At 44.5% G+C, this 18,026-nt stretch overlaps 2 protein-coding genes across 2 annotated transcripts; both read left to right on the top strand.

Annotated features, from left to right (window-relative positions):
* Positions 1–1,077: 1,077 nt before the first annotated feature.
* Positions 1,078–7,723, top strand: agtr1b (angiotensin II receptor, type 1b). Its single transcript, XM_034108660.2, has 2 exons — positions 1,078–1,308; positions 5,862–7,723. The coding sequence occupies exon 2, from the start codon at positions 5,970–5,972 to the stop codon at positions 7,041–7,043; it is 1,074 nt and encodes a 357-aa protein (XP_033964551.1). The 5' UTR covers positions 1,078–1,308; positions 5,862–5,969; the 3' UTR covers positions 7,044–7,723.
* Positions 7,724–7,911: 188 nt separating this feature from the next.
* cpb1 (carboxypeptidase B1 (tissue)) lies at positions 7,912–17,609 on the top strand. Its single transcript, XM_034108874.1, has 11 exons — positions 7,912–8,033; positions 8,620–8,695; positions 8,963–9,087; positions 9,372–9,471; positions 9,555–9,656; positions 9,885–9,989; positions 10,582–10,692; positions 10,794–10,884; positions 11,367–11,569; positions 15,620–15,704; positions 17,260–17,609. The coding sequence occupies exons 1-11, from the start codon at positions 7,969–7,971 to the stop codon at positions 17,445–17,447; spliced, it is 1,251 nt and encodes a 416-aa protein (XP_033964765.1). The 5' UTR covers positions 7,912–7,968; the 3' UTR covers positions 17,448–17,609.
* Positions 17,610–18,026: the final 417 nt, after the last annotated feature.

The raw sequence follows: 18,026 nt of genomic DNA, 5'->3' as shown, positions 1-18,026 counted from the left end.
CGTCATGTATTTTCAGAAATGTTTTCCACGTTGTTCCTTTTGACCCCGTGTGACCGATATTCAGCTCAGTAAATGTGGGTGAAATGACTGCGTGACACCTGAGTGGGTGAAAGCCACCAAACAGGATCCCTACTCATCACTAAGTGTTTAGTTTTCCTTTCTTTCCTTGTTTGTCTTCTGTAACAGGTCATGGCTTTCTTTACCGTCAACACTGTGGACACAGAAACTGAGGGGGATTTAGAGAAGACGGCCACACCGACTCATCCATCACGATCCATGAGGCGGAGAGGTGAGGATGCGACCCACTTCTCAACACCTGTCAACACCGTGGCAAACAGAAGAATGGTGAGAAAGATATATCTTTAGCGCCAAGGAGTGCGTGATGGATGTTGCTAAAAATAGAAATCTATTGCACAATGTCAGGCTTCAAATTCCTCCCTTTCACACCAATCAAAGTCTTTTATCGCACCTCTTTCTCTTTGGAGTACAGTTTTACCAACAGTTGATCCTCCCTCACACTGAAACAATGCCAGCTTGACTAGTGGAGCTGGATCACCGTGATATACCTTCACAACAATACATCCAACGCAACAACATTTTGATAAACAACTAAATCTGATTCGAAAATGTTTTCAACTGTCCGGCTCCACCGCGCCAATCTCCCCTCTCTCCAAGCCCCTGATACTCCCAGGCCAAGGGCCAACTTGTGGCGGCTATTAATACAGCGTGTCAGCGACAGGTCTAATCACAATCAAAAGCCCTTTCCTGCTGTGCAAAGGACAACAGACGAGGGATGAGAAGAGCAGAAGAAGAAGGGAGGTGGTTGAGATATTAAAGTTTAACCAAAGTGCTGCGTGGTTAATTAAACGGTAATGCGAAATTAAACGCCCTCGAAAGATTATGCAACAGTCCCCAGATTTGGCACTTTAATCAGCTCTACCTGTCAGATAATATCATATGAAAGATAGAGCGAGTGATTAAAAGCAGACATTAAGGAGAGAGGGTGGTGCTCGGGGAGTAAAGAGGAGGAGGGGTGGTATTGTGTAACATCTTGTGTGTGTGTTTGTGTGTGCGCACGGAGAGATGGGCTAGGACAATCTGACGATGTCATTCATTCATCATTGCAGTGTGTGTGTGAGAGAGAGAGAGTGGGGGGGTGTGAGTGTGTTTGTGTGTCAGATGGTATTCCTGCTCGTCTCGCTCCACCAGTTAAATCAGAGGCAGCCTCTGGCACACCGCGGTGGTCTCTCTATCTCTGCGTCTGTCCCGCTCCGAAAGCATCGACAGCTTCCTGATTCAGCACCACAGGTAAGAGCTCACATTACCTCTCCCTCAGGAAGATGTTTTAACAACTTTTTAAACACATGTTTAAGTCTTTAAACTCTTAAAATGTGACTTTGTGTTGTAGCTTCTCTCTCAGATTTGAGGGGTTTCCTATATTCAGTGTTAAAATAGCCCTTTTGTTGAGAATTGCTGATATAACCTCAGAAATCCGCACACGAACAAATGCATGGAACAAAAAGTCAATTCTATTTTTTCCCTGGCTTCATCTGTGCCACATGTTTGTCCAACTTGTTCATGTGAAAGTCCTGTGTGTGCAGAGCCTTTTAAACAAATCCTGCAGCACTGTGACTGGGAGAAACGTCCAGAAGTTCATGTTTTTAAGACTATTCGAAAGAGAAGGATGGAGTCCTTGGTGAAGTTTACTTTGTCTCATTTCCCCATAGAGGACTTCCTGATCAACAGTAGCTGCTTGCTCGCTTCATGAAGAATGTCATCTGGAGGTAGAGAGGGAAATGAGGAGATGGTGGAAAAGCAGGGGAAGAAAAACAGTCTTGGGGCTAACCATAGAAGAAGAAATAGACTGCAGAATGGATGCTAGGAAAGGAGTGGCTCAACATCAGGGTCTTAAACCATAGGCTTTGTATAGGTTCTTACTTGACCCACTTAAGTTCGAGATACATGGTCCTCTTGAGAGGCAGTAAACATGTTATTTAATATGACCTCAAGTTGTAGAGAACAAACTATCTCCATGATTGAAAATAAACTGGAGATTAAAGGATTTATCATTTGTGGTTTCATGTCAACGCCGGCAGTGTGTTTCCTAAAATACAGTGCAGTTAGGTTAAAGGTCGTGCTGTTTAATTGTGGAAGGCACATCAAAGCGCGGTTTTGTAAACGGATAAATACAGACATGGTTACTGATGCCAATGCTTCCATTAGCCCGTCTCCGGGAAGAATAAGTCCTCATTTAGACCATGGTCACACACACACACACACACACACACACACACACACACACACACACACACACACACACACACACACACACACACACACACACACACACACACACACACACACACACACACACACACACACACACACACACACATGCTTAATCACAATGTTATGCTTTCCTCTGAACATATTTGTTTAAAAAAACGTCAAGTTTGTTTGATTGATGCAATTTCACCCGGCACGATCAAATGTAAGAGTTGCTTACAGAGCGTTTGCTCTTTGTCAAGTTGCCTACTTTAAAAACTCTTCATCTGAAGTGAGACGCCGTTAGATGAGACTGAGGAGGACGTGAGTTGGAAGAGGCCAAGATGCACTAAACCCATAGTATCACTCTATACATGAAGTACAACTGCACATTAGTCTTAGATTGCCACTTGTGGGCAGCTAGGAATTAAACTGATATTCCTCAACTTATTCAAAGACGGAGTAGGACGTACTTTTATTAGAGATGTTTTTGTTTTTAGAGTCAGGATGGATTTATCTGCAAACTAAATCCACATACGGGTACAAATAAAGAACCTGAACCTAAAGAGACTGGATATTAAGCAGGCGCACATAAAGCGTTTATCACTCCTGAAACGAGAGGATGATCACAAGGTGGGTGGCAGAGGTGATGTGTACCCATTAAAATGAACCTCCCTTCATAATGGGTTGAGATAAATCATTAACTCCAGCAAGAAGACACTTTAGTGGCTCTCTCTGCGGGCAGCCAGATGGTGGTGCTCATTCCTCAGATAGCTCTGTAGATGGGGACGCAACTCTCAACTCTGCTGCGGTTTAAGCTTTTAAAGAAATTCCCATGATTCCAGAAAAGGGGTTGCGTTGAAATACCCAGAGATAGGATTAGAAATAGAATGTCGCTAACGTAGTATTCATAGAGGAGCCAGAATTGTCCCCAGATGTTATTGTGCGATGTGTTTGCAAACAGTCCATTGTCTTGTGGGAGGATGCAGCTTGCACCTTGTGAAGTAGCTGTTTACCTTCCTGTCCGCAGTCACCCGGGGTTTATGGCTGTCATTCAGTAATGTGCCATCTTACTCCCGGGGCTGTAGCTCACTAAATCACCTGCGTCCGACTCACCTTCTGTCCGTGCCACCTCACCTTTATGACCGGGGCTCACTTACATATATAGGCCGCAATAACTTTCAGCCTTGTTTATATACACTCCCCGCACACGTCCCCTCGCCATCATGGAAAAATACTGCCGTTTAACATGCCAGCCTGTCCAGTTATGGTAAAAGGCATGTGGTTCCCATTTGAAAACAAGATTTAAAACTCTTTACTGCAGAGTTGTCACATGAAAACACATGTACAGTATAGTGTGCAATGACTGCTTTACCTACGTCTACGCACAGATATTTATATTACTCTGTTGCCCTTGGCTCTTACACGTCTTCCAAACTCACAATCCCCACATCTGCAAACGATAGGGTGGTTACTTTAGTTCACGCAGGGGTTTTCAGAGACTTCATCCCTCTGAATCCTGCTGGAAAATGAGGAGATCTCGGACGGAGAGATAAAATACTTCTCTGGTCTCAAGACCGTCTTAACGCCGGCCTCAAGACGGTCTTAAGGCCGGTCTTAAGGCCGGCCTCAAGACCGTCTTAACACCGGCCTCAAGACCGTCTTGACGCCGGCCTCAAGACCGTCTTAACGCCGGCCTCAAGACCGTCTTAACGCCGGCCTGAAGACCGTCTTAACGCCGGCCTCAAGACCGTCTTAACGCCGGCCTGAAGACCGTCTTAACGCCGGCCTCAGGACCGTCTTAACGCCGGCCTCAGGACCGTCTTAACGCCGGTCTCAAGACCGTCTTAACGCCGGCCTCAGGACCGTCTTAACGCCGGCCTCAGGACCGTCTTAACGCCGGCCTCAAGACCGTCTTAACGCCGGCCTCAAGACCGTCTTAACGCCGGCCTCAAGACCGTCTTAACGCCGGCCTCAGGACCGTCTTAACGCCGGCCTCAGGACCGTCTTAACGCCGGCCTCAAGACCGTCTTAACGCCGGCCTCAGGACCGTCTTAACGCCGGCCTCAAGACCGTCTTAACGCCGGCCTCAAGACCGTCTTAAGGCCAGCCGCAAGACCGTCTTAACGCCGGCCTCAAGACCGTCTTAACGCCGGCCTCAAGACCGTCTTAACGCCGGCCTCAAGACCGTCTTAAGGCCGGCCTCAAGACCGTCTTAACGCCGGCCTCAAGACCGTCTTAACGCCAGCCTCAAGACCGTCTTAACGCCGGCCTCAAGACCGTCTTAACGCCGGCCTCAAGACCGTCTTAACGCCAGCCTCAAGACCGTCTTAACGCCGGCCTCAAGACCGTCTTAAGGCCGGCCGCAAGACCGTCTTAACGCCGGCCTCAAGACCGTCTTAACGCCGGCCTCAGGACCGTCTTAACGCCAGCCTTAGGGCAATATGAGTGCAGATAAGGAAGGATTTATAAAGTGCGTTCAAATATTAGTGCTGGATCTGTAACAGAAACAGCAGCAACTGGATGGCATGTTTTTTCAAATATGTTTTATAATTTCCAACATGATGTGTCAATTGAGAGGAAAGACCTTGAAGCTTGAATGCCATCTTGTGGCAAGACTTCAGGTTTTTTTTTTAAAAGTGAAATTCCTAATCTGAGGATTTCCACATTTATTGTGAGAATTCTCATCTGTATTATATAAAAAATGTTTTGTATTCTAAAAATATGTTTTTCTATCTGTATTTTTATGCGTTTGGGCTCTCAGTTTCCCCCCAAGCATCTGTGTGGTTTTAATGCCACCACAAACATGTAATTAGTAACATAATTGTGCAGCTATAGTCATAGAATACGAGGATTATGCTAATATTACTTCATCAGGCCACTAATGACACTCACTAAGCCGATTTGTTTTTATTCCCGTTTCACATTCTGCTGGTACGAATGAAGCAAAAACTAGCCCCGAGGCACATGTCTCCCCAGCACGCAGGTTTGATTTTCTCACAGAGCAAAGTTTCCACAGAGCCGAATCCCTGCTGTCCTGTTTGTTTAGGTGTGTGCTGATTAGAATTTCTCATGCTGCGTACAATGTATCTCCGCACACCGAGGGTTTGAAACATGACATGTCTTTTACAGTGACTGCAGCCCCCTCTTAGTACCTCAGTGTTTTAATGGCGCTGGTATCCAAGCTCGCACTCTGCCATGCACTCTTCATTAACACAGGTCGTAACACGAGGCATAAACGTTCTCCTTCCGGGTCTGACGGTCCACCCAGATGGACGGGCCATTTCATAAACACTGTACTGTTTTACTGTGTTACCGTTCATTAGCCCGGAGACAGTTTAAAGGAGGGCAGAATGCAGATTAATGGCATATTTGGAATATTGAATAACATACAACATCTGTTTTTCATGGCTCCTTATTTTACAGAAATAACATAAAGCGTCAGGATGGCTTTAATGTGCAGGTCTTTAATGAGCTGGTGTAGGGCGAGCACTTTCATTGGTGCTCGTGTGGATTAGCGTTTATGGAGCATGCCAGCTGTAATGACGGCTCTTCCAATAGACTGCCTGTGACATTTTTGTGTTTTTCTTTTATAGGACTCGCTGAGGCCCTCGCCCAAGGCCTGTATCAGTCACCACGGACGCCCCCTGCCGTCAGGGCCCCTCTATTTAAAAAGTCCCAGGATCTGGCACTAAAAAGGGAAAATGAAGAATATAACAGCAGGGATAGATCTGACATGCGGCATGTCTGGAATCCATACATTCATCTTCACCCTGATACCCATCGTCTACGGCTGTAACTTTGTCATCGGCATCGTGGGGAACAGTATGGTCGTGGCTGTGATCTACTCCTACATGAAGCTCAAGACGGTGGCCAACATATTGGTGCTCAATCTCGCAATTTCTGACCTCATGTTCCTCATCACACTGCCCATGTGGGCCACCTACACCGCCACAGGCTACAACTGGCCCTTTGGGGGATTCCTGTGCAAGGCCAGTGCCGGGCTGGCGACCTTTAACCTCTACACCAGCATCTTCATCCTCACGGCGCTCAGCATCGACCGCTACCTCGCCATCGTCCACCCGATGCGATCACGCATGCTGCGCACCGTAGTGTACGCTCGCATCACCTGTGTGGTGATCTGGCTCGTTGCCTTTCTGCTCAGTGTTCCCACGGCGCTGACCAGGGATGTCCACGACATCACAAACCACAGCAAAGTGTGTGGCATTCTGCATCCTACGGAAAGGTCCTTGAGTATACAAGAGGCCCTGCTGGCCATCAGCCTGACGAAGAGCCTGCTGGGCTTCCTGGTGCCCTTCATCATCATCATCACGTGTTACTGCCTCATTGGCCGGGCGCTGGTGGGGGCGAGACACATCCAGAAGAGCTCCCGTTCCCGCGACGACGAGGTACTGCGCATGCTCGCTGCCGCTGTCCTGGCCTTCTTCCTGTGCTGGATGCCCCATCAGGTGTTTCACTTGATGCAGGTAATCAGCCAGCTGGCCCTGGTGGAGAACTGCACCATCCTGGAGATCATCGACACCGCCATCCCCTTCACCGTCTGCATCGCCTTCTTCAACAGCTGCGTTAACCCCATGGTGTACGGCTTTGTCGGGCGCAACTTCCGCAAAAACTTACTGCGTCTGCTGCGCTGCTCGCCCAGCGTCTCCACCGGGCAGCACCCCAGCATCAGCTCCAAGATGAGCGCCCTCTCTTTCCGGGCCTCCGAAGCACTGAGCCTCACGTCCAAGAGCAAGTCCTCCTCTGACGTTAAGTGACAGAAAGAAAAGAAAGTGGGCTCAAGTTCGCTCTTCCGGTCTGTGGTTAAGGGGCCGGGGATGGAGACGTCCCATACTTCTCCGACCCCAACTGTACTCAAAAGCACTGAACCACGCAGAATGCTTTAAATGTTGTATCCATGTCCCTCTGCAAGACATTTACTCCTCGTCACATGTCACACAACACTCAAACGCTTCTCTACAAGCCTGTAAAACACATGACACAGAAACCCAGGCATTCACTCTACGAAGGCTAGAAAAGACTATACATAATTACAGATGGCTTGTCCCGTTATTTATATAAGATATTCATGCACTGCAACATTTTGCCGCCTAACATATTTTAGTGTCTGTGTGCTCGGCAGGTTCACACGTCGGAGCATCGTTCAAGAGCTCAGCGAAGACGCAAAAGCTTAGAAAGAATACCCACCTTGCAGACTCTGCCGGTCGCTGTGTATGGAACCATTGGTGTACACACATGTGATGTTTGATTACATAATGATTATGATAACTACGTGTTTGCTGAGATGTGGTCTAGCTTGGGAGAAACATGCTGTATAAAAACACAAACATTCCAGGCAGTGTGGTCATTGTCAATTTATTTTGGTGGTTGTCTTTGTGGTATTTAAACATGTTGAGTGTACAGTTTGTGAATATATGAATAAAATGAAATAAATCCACAGTTGTTGTTTTTTATTTCTTAACTAAGTATTTAGGAATTCAATTCAAGTAACCCCCTAGTCAGCACCTATTAATGATTGACTGCAGGGGCCCTCGTTCCTCCACGTAGCTCCTAACAGCAGCAGGTGGCTTGTTGTGGGGTGGACGTGCGACCTTGGCTTCATCACAGATGGGGATTGGTGGACTGGCGGCAGGTCGGGGATATAAAGGGCTGTGAAGCGACCGGTTCAACTTCACTGACAACATGAAGGTCCTCCTGCTTCTCGGATTGGTGGCTTTTGCCTTGGCTGACAACACTCGCTTCGAGGGGTAAATCGCTAGGGTTTTTTAAAGACAGAATATACTTTATGTCAGTTGTGTGTTACACTATTGCTGTAAAAGGCTTATATGCCTTTCCAGTCATCACGATGGCATACTGTCATCCTGTTTTATAAGAGGATTTTAGCGAATCTCAACAAAGTATATAGACTCAATTATTTTTGAAAGTGCAAATTTCAGTTTTTTGGCCATTTGTAAAACATTAGATTTTTTATATTAAGAACGTTTTCCTCACGCTAAATGACATATGCATTTCACCCAAAGACACTTGAGCAGTTTTGTTTAAACAAGTAACCCTTAAAGTGCTTTAAGGCCTCCCAGAAACCCTTGGACTACTGTAGCTTCACGCTGGAGCAATTCAACACAAACCATTTAGTGAAACTTTTTGAAAATAGAAAGTGATTATGTGAAAATATTCACCCTCAAAGTGCCAGTTAATAAACCACTTACCAACGACCTCGTTCATTCTTTTGGAAGGCCTTACCTTTTAGTTTCGACAGGTACAGTGTCGTAAAGAGACTGCCCAGTGAAGTGAATCACATCTATGTATTTATTTCTCTCCCTGTTTGATCTGCAGAGAGAAAGTCTTCCGTCTGAAGCCCGTGCTTGACGAACACGTGACCCTCATTAAGGACCTGGCTAACAGCATCGAGGTGCACTTCCTCTCACTTCCTCTCACCTTACACCACTATCTTTACACACTACAGGGGTTTAATTGGTTTTATAATGGCGCAAGAGGCTAAAGTGGACCTATTTTTGCGTCGATTCCACTTAAATCAAATACTGTCTGCCTTTAATGTCCCTTTACAATCAGAATGTCTTTCAATTTATCACAGTTGGTCAAAAGAAAGACTGACTGTTGGATCTTTCATCTGAATATCTCAACATACTCAAGTGTTTGACTTTGGCGCCATCTGCAGGTTGACTTCTGGAGGCCTGAGAGCGCCGAGCTGGTGACCATCGACATCGATGTGGACATCCACGTTCCTGCCATGTACCTGGACATCGTGTCCACCATCCTGCACCAGAACGACATGGAGCACGAGTAGGTCACCGGATAGAGATGCAAAATACATTCATGTCTGATTTCCATTGGACACATGTTTTAAAGGTCCCCTATTATACTGTTTTTCATCAGTATATTACAGGTAGGGGACACATGTTGATGTAGAAGAGACGTGGAGAAGAGGGGACACATGTTGATGTAGAAGAGACGTGGAGAAGAGGGGACACATGTTGATGTAGAAGAGACGTGGAGAAGAGGGGACACATGTTGATGTAGAAGAGACGTGGGTTTTGTATAATAGGTTAAACACGTTTTATTTGTAGGGTCCTGATTGAGGATCTTCAGTCCGCTATTGAAGGCCAGATCGACAACAGACCTTCTCCCAGAACCCACAGCTACACCAAGTACAACAGCTTTGACAAAGTACGAGGACAAAAGGATTAACCGTCCCAATCTCCACCACAACTAGACTTCCTGTTCTCATTTGCTTCCTCTTTTGATTTCAGGTCCAGTCCTGGATCCACTCCATGGCCTCCTCCAACGCTGATCTGATCAGCAAGCAGACGATTGGAAACAGCTACGAGGGACGCCCCATGACCCTCCTCAAGGTATTTCAGGACTTGTCTGCTATATAAGATAAGCCTGAATGTAGTGTGCCAAGATATGAGTTGTATTCGTATATTATAAAGCTTAGGGATGTATCAAGCTTGATAGCATTTCAAATTCAATGCCTACAAATAAATACCATGTCAAAAGAGGCTATTTTACAGAACCACATTTCCTTTGTGTTCGAACATGTCTAACACATATTGTACCATTCCTTTTAACACCAACAGCTCGGTAAGAAGTCCAGCTCCGTCAAGCCCGCTATCTTCATGGATTGTGGTATCCACGCTAGAGAGTGGATCTCTCCTGCTTTCTGCCAGTGGTTCGTCAAGGAGGTAAGGAGGACACCTGGACGCACTATTGTGTCACTTGTACTACTTTCTAATCCACTTATTCATGTCTCTTCTACATCAACATGTGTCCCCTCTTCTTCATGTCTCTTCTACATCAACATGTGTCCCCTCTTCTTCATGTCTCCTCTACATCAACATGTGTCCCCTCTTCTTCATGTCTCCTCTACATCAACATGTGTCCCCTCTTCTTCATGTCTCCTCTACATCAACATGTGTCCCCTCTTCTTCATGTCTCTTCTACATCAACATGTGTCCCCTCTGTGGAAAGAGACTCTGAAAGTTTCAGGAACAAAGATTCTCTCTCTTTTTGATCCATTTCTATAAAAACCTGTCTGAAAATGAGCTGATCAGATTTTGGTCACTTTATGATGTCATAACGATGTGTTGTCTTGTGTAACCATTAGCCAATCAGAGACAGGTTCTGTATATATCTCAGACCTATAATATATTGATGAAAAACAGTGTAATAGGATGTCTTTCATGTCTTTATTGTTATCATCGAGGGTGTGGCTATTGTGAACATGTCAATAAAGCTTTTGGATCTTGGATAACAGCATATATGTGTTCCACTCAGGCTCTGTCCACCTACGGCAGTGACTCTCAGATGACCAGCCTGCTGAACGAGATGGACGTCTATGTCCTGCCCGTCTTGAACGTCGATGGCTACGACTACACCCACAAGAGCGTAAGTTCCAAATCATGCTGCCTTGTTTATCTTAAGTAATTCCCTAATTTGTTAACTGCGTGTTTAACTAACGTATCTGTGTCCTCGGGTGGGCAATTTAGAACAGGATGTGGAGAAAGACTCGCTCCAGGAAATCTGGAACCAGCTGCATTGGTGCCGATCCCAACAGGAACTTCGATGCTGGCTGGTGCAGTAAGTGAAGCAAACATACTGTATCTTAAAAGGGGCACTCGTGTGACTTCAGTTCATATCTCATAACATACGGTTAAGGGGTGTTTGTGGAACAGATGTATGTTTAAATGGCCGAAATCAAAGCACCACAGGCCAAGATATTTTTGAATTGAAGCACCACACACTCGATACCTTTGAATCCTACATTTCCCATAATGCAACATCAGAGTCACATAAGACATTAACCAACAGGCTGTAAAATACTTCTCACGTAAATTCAACTTGTTGGGCCCTTTTTTAAATCACAATGCATTTATCTGAACACGGACATGTAGGAATTTATTTTTGTATTTGTTTGACATAATTAGTTTATTTTCACCCTGGAAATGGGTGTGTATATGTGTGTGCATAGAATTGTGTCTTCCACTACTCATCTTCGGATGTATAAACTGTTTAATTGTTGAACTGGTAGAATACATTTCCACACGTCATTTCTTTCACAGCCGTCGGAGCCTCCAACAACCCCTGCAGCGACACCTACTGCGGGTCCAGAGCCGAGTCTGAGATCGAAGCCAAGAACGTGGCCGACTTCATCCGCAGGAACAAGTCCGTCATCAAGGCGTACATCACGGTGCACTCCTACTCCCAGCTGCTGCTCTTCCCCTACGCCTACACCTTCGAGCTGGCTGCCACCCACAGCGAGCTGGTGAGTCTCTATCTACTTTAACTTCTCAAACGGCTTCTGTCGTCCTGCTTATTTGAAAAGCAGCACGTGCTGATGGCAGTGATGCTGATCGATGAAGTTGTTTGGCTTACTCTGATGGATACCGTGTCGCTCTTCATTCTCATCGTTTCCAACCTCCTCTGTGTTCATAGGATCTATTTCTCTTTATCCGCACAATCTGTACTTCATAATACTTCACTGCTGAATACGGGTTGACTATATTTACATGCTTGCTCAGTCGCAATGGCTCTATAATTATCCATCATGATAGTGGCACATGCATCGCTGTAGTGCGGCAGCCTTTGCGTGTACAGTCTCTAGGAAAGGTGTGCATCGGTAGTCCAATACAGATCAGACACACTTTTAAAAGTAAAGTATGTATATTAATATTGACAACAAGTTATATATTACTTTATGTTACATCTACACACTCAATAGATTATGCATTAAAACATGTATTTGTGACCTTTCCAGGAAGGTCTTAAAAAGAAAACATCATATCAAAAGAACAACAGGTGTTGTATGATATGAATATAATATAACATTTTTATTATACATCATGTAAGGTGTTTCCAAAAGCTTAAAGAGTACATGTTCAGGTGTATATCAGTATGTAGTGTCTCTACTTTAAAGAGTCCTCTCCTGCTGATGTTCAGGTGTATATCAGTATGTAGTGTCTCTACTTTAAAGAGTCCTCTCCTGCTGATGTTCAGGTGTATATCAGTATGTAGTGTCTCTACTTTAAAGAGTCCTCTCCTGCTGATGTTCAGGTGTATATCAGTATGTAGTGTCTCTACTTTAAAGAGTCCTCTCCTGCTGATGTTCAGGTGTATATCAGTATGTAGTGTCTCTACTTTAAAGAGTCCTCTCCTGCTGATGTTCAGGTGTATATCAGTATGTAGTGTCTCTACTTTAAAGAGTCCTCTCCTGCTGATGTTCAGGTGTATATCAGTATGTAGTGCCTCTACTTTAAAGAGTCCTCTCCTGCTGATGTTCAGGTGTATATCAGTATGTAGTGTCTCTACTTTAAAGAGTCCTCTCCTGCTGATGTTCAGGTGTATATCAGTATGTAGTGTCTCTACTTTAAAGAGTCCTCTCCTGCTGATGTTCAGGTGTATATCAGTATGTAGTGTCTCTACTTTAAAGAGTCCTCTCCTGCTGATGTTCAGGTGTATATCAGTATGTAGTGTCTCTACTTTAAAGAGTCCTCTCCTGCTGATGTTCAGGTGTATATCAGTATGTAGTGTCTCTACTTTAAAGAGTCCTCTCCTGCTGATGTTCAGGTGTATATCAGTATGTAGTGTCTCTACTTTAAAGAGTCCTCTCCTGCTGATGTTCAGGTGTATATCAGTATGTAGTGTCTCTACTTTAAAGAGTCCTCTCCTGCTGATGTTCAGGTGTATATCAGTATGTAGTGTCTCTACTTTAAAGAGTCCTCTCCTGCTGATGTTCAGGTGTATATCAGTATGTAGTGTCTCTACTTTAAAGAGTCCTCTCCTGCTGGTGTTCAGGTGTATATCAGTATGTAGCGTCTCTACTTTAAAGAGTCCTCTCCTGCTGATGTTCAGGTGTATATCAGTATGTAGTGTCTCTACTTTAAAGAGTCCTCTCCTGCTGATGTTCAGGTGTATATCAGTATGTAGTGTCTCTACTTTAAAGAGTCCTCTCCTGTTGATGCTCAGGTGTATATCAGTATGTAGTGTATCTACTTTAAAGAGTCCTCTCCTGCTGGTGTTCAGGTGTATATCAGTATGTAGTGTCTCTACTTTAAAGAGTCCTCTCCTGCTGATGTTCAGGTGTATATCAGTATGTAGCATCTCTACTTTAAAGAGTCCTCTCCTGCTGATGTTCAGGTGTATATCAGTATGTAGTGTCTCTACTTTAAAGAGTCCTCTCCTGCTGATGTTCAGGTGTATATCAGTATGTAGTGTCTCTACTTTAAAGAGTCCTCTCCTGCTGGTGTTCAGGTGTATATCAGTATGTAGTGTCTCTACTTTAAAGAGTCCTCTCCTGCTGGTGTTCAGGTGTATATCAGTATGTAGTGTCTCTACTTTAAAGAGTCCTCTCCTGCTGATGTTCAGGTGTATATCAGTATGTAGTGTCTCTACTTTAAAGAGTCCTCTCCTGCTGATGTTCAGGTGTATATCAGTATGTAGCGTCTCTACTTTAAAGAGTCCTCTCCTGCTGATGTTCAGCTTAGAGATGTCCCGCCCCTTTAGCCTATCACGTACAATGTGTTGGAGAGCTAGCCGATAGAAGCACACGTGGTACATAGAGATGTCACTATGTTCTGAAAGTAAGCAAAGGAGACCAGTGGAGGCGTTTTAGGGAGGGGGGGGGCCTTAGCAGACCATTTAAATGCTCAAAAACCGATATAACACACTACAAAAAGTATAATAGGGCCTCTTTAAGCAAGGATACAAGTGACATTCTGACTCTCACCTAAAGGCCACACTTAGCTGCTGCAAATCCCCCCTCCCCCCCACATGCCTGGTTCTCATGGCTCTTTTAGCTCTCACAGTTAACACTCACACCCCAGCTCCAGCTCTCACACTATCACACACTATCGCTCATAATGTAAAGCTTTCTTCTGACACTTCACAGAACAAAGGAACTCCGGGGATCTGTCATAACTCATCTGTTCCTCCAAATATATCATATCCTGCCTTGGCATTTCTCTGGGGGTTTCATTTCCTGTTCAAACTCACCGACGCTTTTTGACTATTTTCTGTAATATCAGCGTGTTTTGATCAAGACGTGGATAGTGGATGCTGCAGGGCAAAAAACATGTATGTAATGTTCTTATACCAGCTGTATTTTAATAGTTGTTTGGTCCTTTATTAGATCCACTTAAATCCGGACCTTTAATTGAAACGATATGAAACGTACTTTTTCTCAATTTATTAACTTACTTGGTCATGTTGTAACTTCTGCTTAACCAATCCAATCCAACTTTATTTATATAATAATAATAATAATAGATTTAATTTGTTAGCGCTTTTACAGGTGCTCAAAGACGCTTTACAGATATAGTGAAGAGAAAATAAAAGGAAGGAACAACAAATAAATATATAGTTAAAGTTAAAGGTGGGGTAGGTAAGTTTCAGAAACCGGCTCGAGATACACTTGTTGTTATATTGCATGGAATGCTCTTAACATCCCGATAGCAATGAATATTTGACAACAAATCCATAAAAAAAAGTCATCTGTAGAAGCCGTAATACTGTAAAAAGTACAACCAATCCGTTTAGCCGGACGGGCTACCTGCCTGTCAGCCTCCCATCGGGGCACAATCTTATCTCGTGCCCTCATTGGTCATGTGCGCGTTCGTGTGTGTTGGAGGAGGGGCTCTGTGAGGAAATTGCAGATTTTCTCCGGTTGTGTATTTTCAAATTCTAGCGATCTCGAGCCGGTTTCTCAAACTTACCTACCCCACCTTTAAAGTAAAATAATACAAACACAATCACACATTAAAAGCCAGATTGAAGAGGTGAGTGTTTTGAAGGTGGTGAGGTCAGGTCTCTGATGGGTTGGGGGAGTGAGTTCCAGAGGGAGGGGGCAGCGACGGAGAAGGCTCTGTCCCCCCAGGTCCGGTGATTGGTGCAATACATATGTAGAAAAGCAGCATAAATACATTTAGACAAAACCGATAAAAGAAACTAATGTAAAAGCACGAGACAATAACACCATCCTAGCCACAGACAGAAAACCCTCATACATGATGTCACAACATTTTAAAACACAACAAGATAGTAAATAGAAAACCCCAATTTAGAAACACAGACGTCTTATACGTGGTCTGCAAAAGCACGGGAGAACAAGTATACGTCTTTAAACGAGATTTAAAAACAGGCTTATGGTGGCTAATGTTAGCTAACATTAGAGTTAACTATGTTCCATGTGATCTGACGCTGTCTGAGTAGTTCAGAGCTTTATCAAAGTAGGCTATTCAGCAACATATTAGGTTCACATCTAAGCTTTTAAACCTTCTGATGATATCTTTTAAACATCTGTTCCTTCTCTGTGTTGTAGATGAAGGTTGCTGAGGGAGCTTCTGCGGCTCTGCGCAGTCTGTACGGGACGCGCTACACCAGCGGACCTGCTGCTGCAACCATCTGTAAGTCCTGCGCACGCGCCAGCTGCATGGGGCAACAGGGTATCCGTAGCGCTGCTCGATTAATCGTATTGTAATCGCACTTACGATTTTGGCTCGCAACGATTATGAAAACAACATAATCGAAATAAAACGATTTTTTTATTGGTTTTTCAGTTTAATTATAATGGATTTCATTTATAAAGCACTTCATATTTGATTTCAAATCCCGAAGTGCTACAAGCAGTGAGCATGAACAGTATGAATAAACATTACACAGCACGGTAGAATTAATAAAAAGCAATAAACAATAGAAATAAAAAATAAAATAAAAGGGTGGTAAAAAGGTCTACTCATCTAGTCATCTACTGACAAGATGGGTTTTGAGGCCTTTTTTAAAAGCCTCCACGGTCTGTGTGTGTGTGTGTGTGTGTGTGTGTGTGTGCGTGTGCGTGCGTGTGTGTGCGTGCGTGTGTGTGTGTGTGTGTTCACATTTTTTTTTCAATAAATAGATGTTTTCAAAGTAAATGGATAATCGTTTTTAATAATCGTGATATCAATTATCGACCCAAATAATCGAGATTATGATTTTTGCCATAATCGAGCAGCCCTAGGTATCAGTAACATATTCTATTTCTCACCTATAAGGATATGCATTATGACATCTTCAGGATGCACAAACCTCTTGCTGGTGAGAGGCCTCTTAAGGCAATCGAGAGAGAAACTATCAAACAAAGGATTTCATGTTTGGCAGTATTTGTATTAAAACACATCCTAACCTGGAACCCCTTACTGTTGTTTATAAATTACCTCTGACCCTGACGCGGAGAGAGAGTCCCATACTTCTCTTTCTTCCGGTTTCATATTGACCACTAATCTGTGTATCAAATCAAATCAAGTTTTATTTATATAGCACATTTTAAAAACGATTTTTGGCCGAGCCAAAGTGCTGTACATGCAATAAAAAATCACTTTACTGCGATAGCAAACAGAAGACAATAAGTTACAACAGCAAATATAAAAATCAACGCAGGAGTCGTGCTCCGCTCTGACTAGAAGGCCAGGGAGAAGAAGTGAGTCTTTAGTGTAGATTTAAAAAACCCCAGGGTCTGGGCCGACCTCACATGGAGGGGCAGAGTGTTCCAGAGCCTGGGGCCAGCTGCTGCGAAGGCTCGTGACCTCGGCTTTTGAGCCTGGTCTTGGGCACTAGCAGCAGCAGCTGGTCAGCCGACCTTAAGGCTCTGGCTGGGGTGTGGCGCCGGAGGAGTTCTGCTATATAGGCCGGAGCCAGCCCATTTAGGGCTTTGAAAACAAATTGTATTCCAGCTACCTGTGACTTTGTAATGCGAGTTATTTATTGTATTTATTATTTTATTTATTTGTATTATTATAATTGTTTCTGTGACCTAATGGGGATAGGCGATGGGTGTTTTTCTTTCCTTTAGCAGACAAATTGTTCTGTGCTTTGTTTCATGTGCTGAAAGTGCCATGTCTGCAAACAACCAAATAAAAAGATTTTGAAAACACATCCTAAATCATCATCCCTCTAAATAATCCCCTTCTCTGTGTCTGCCCTCAGACCCCGCTGCCGGCGGCTCTGACGACTGGGCCTACGACCTGGGAGTGAAGTATTCCTACACCTTCGAGTTGCGCGACACCGGTCGCTACGGCTTCCTGCTGCCCGAGTCTCAGATCAAGCCCACATGCGAGGAGACCATGCTGGCCGTCAAGTACATCGCCGCCTACGTGCAGAAGAACCTCTATTAGAGCGGGACCCCTGCCAACAAGCAGCAGCCCCCAACCCTGCAACCTCTCAGCCATCCCCAGCCTGTATCCATGGATACGGCCACCTCCCGCCATGTTTCCTCGCTGTGCCTGACAGAATGTCGAGATGAGTGCAAACAATAAAATCAATGATCCATTCCCACATGCTGAATCCTTTTTTTTACGTGTGTATGATTACATAGGGTCTGATGAAAGAGGAAATTGTATTTATGGTGAGTAAAATAATGCTTTGCAATCTACAATTGGCTCATTCGTGGACCAAGAAAACCTCTTAAGAGACCGTGTGTTAACATTTCAAAGCATCCAGAATGTTGCACACAAGAAACCAAACCATTGTCTGATCCAATGTGTCAGACCCCTTGAACCTTGGTGGTACTTCTTGCTCTGCTGGCACTGATCCAGAGAGGGAGGCGGGGGAGGGATGGGCTCTCAGTCAGATCTGAGTCCAGCAGCCCAGCACGTGACTCCCACAGAGAAACTCCTTGGCAGCGTCTCCACTCTGCCAAGCATTTGCCTGAGTGGAGAAAATAAAGGAGCCGAAGATCAGCAGGGAGTGTAACT

The sequence above is a fragment of the Pseudochaenichthys georgianus genome, chromosome 20 (genome assembly GCF_902827115.2).
Source record: "Pseudochaenichthys georgianus chromosome 20, fPseGeo1.2, whole genome shotgun sequence".
Lineage (NCBI taxonomy): Eukaryota > Metazoa > Chordata > Actinopteri > Perciformes > Channichthyidae > Pseudochaenichthys > Pseudochaenichthys georgianus.
The sequence above is the reverse complement of the archived record's forward strand: the minus strand, read 5'-3'. Positions and strand labels throughout refer to the sequence as shown.

Bases quoted from the DNA above. Each gene is read 5' to 3' on its own strand.
- agtr1b (XM_034108660.2), top strand. From the start codon at position 5,970: ATGAAGAATATAACAGCAGGGATAGATCTGACATGCGGCATGTCTGGA.
- cpb1 (XM_034108874.1), top strand. From the start codon at position 7,969: ATGAAGGTCCTCCTGCTTCTCGGATTGGTGGCTTTTGCCTTGGCTGAC. The intron at 9,657-9,884 runs GTATTTCAGGAC...TAACACCAACAG, and splicing joins GCCCCATGACCCTCCTCAAG to CTCGGTAAGAAGTCCAGCTC. The intron at 11,570-15,619 runs GTGAGTCTCTAT...TCTGTGTTGTAG, and splicing joins CTGCCACCCACAGCGAGCTG to ATGAAGGTTGCTGAGGGAGC.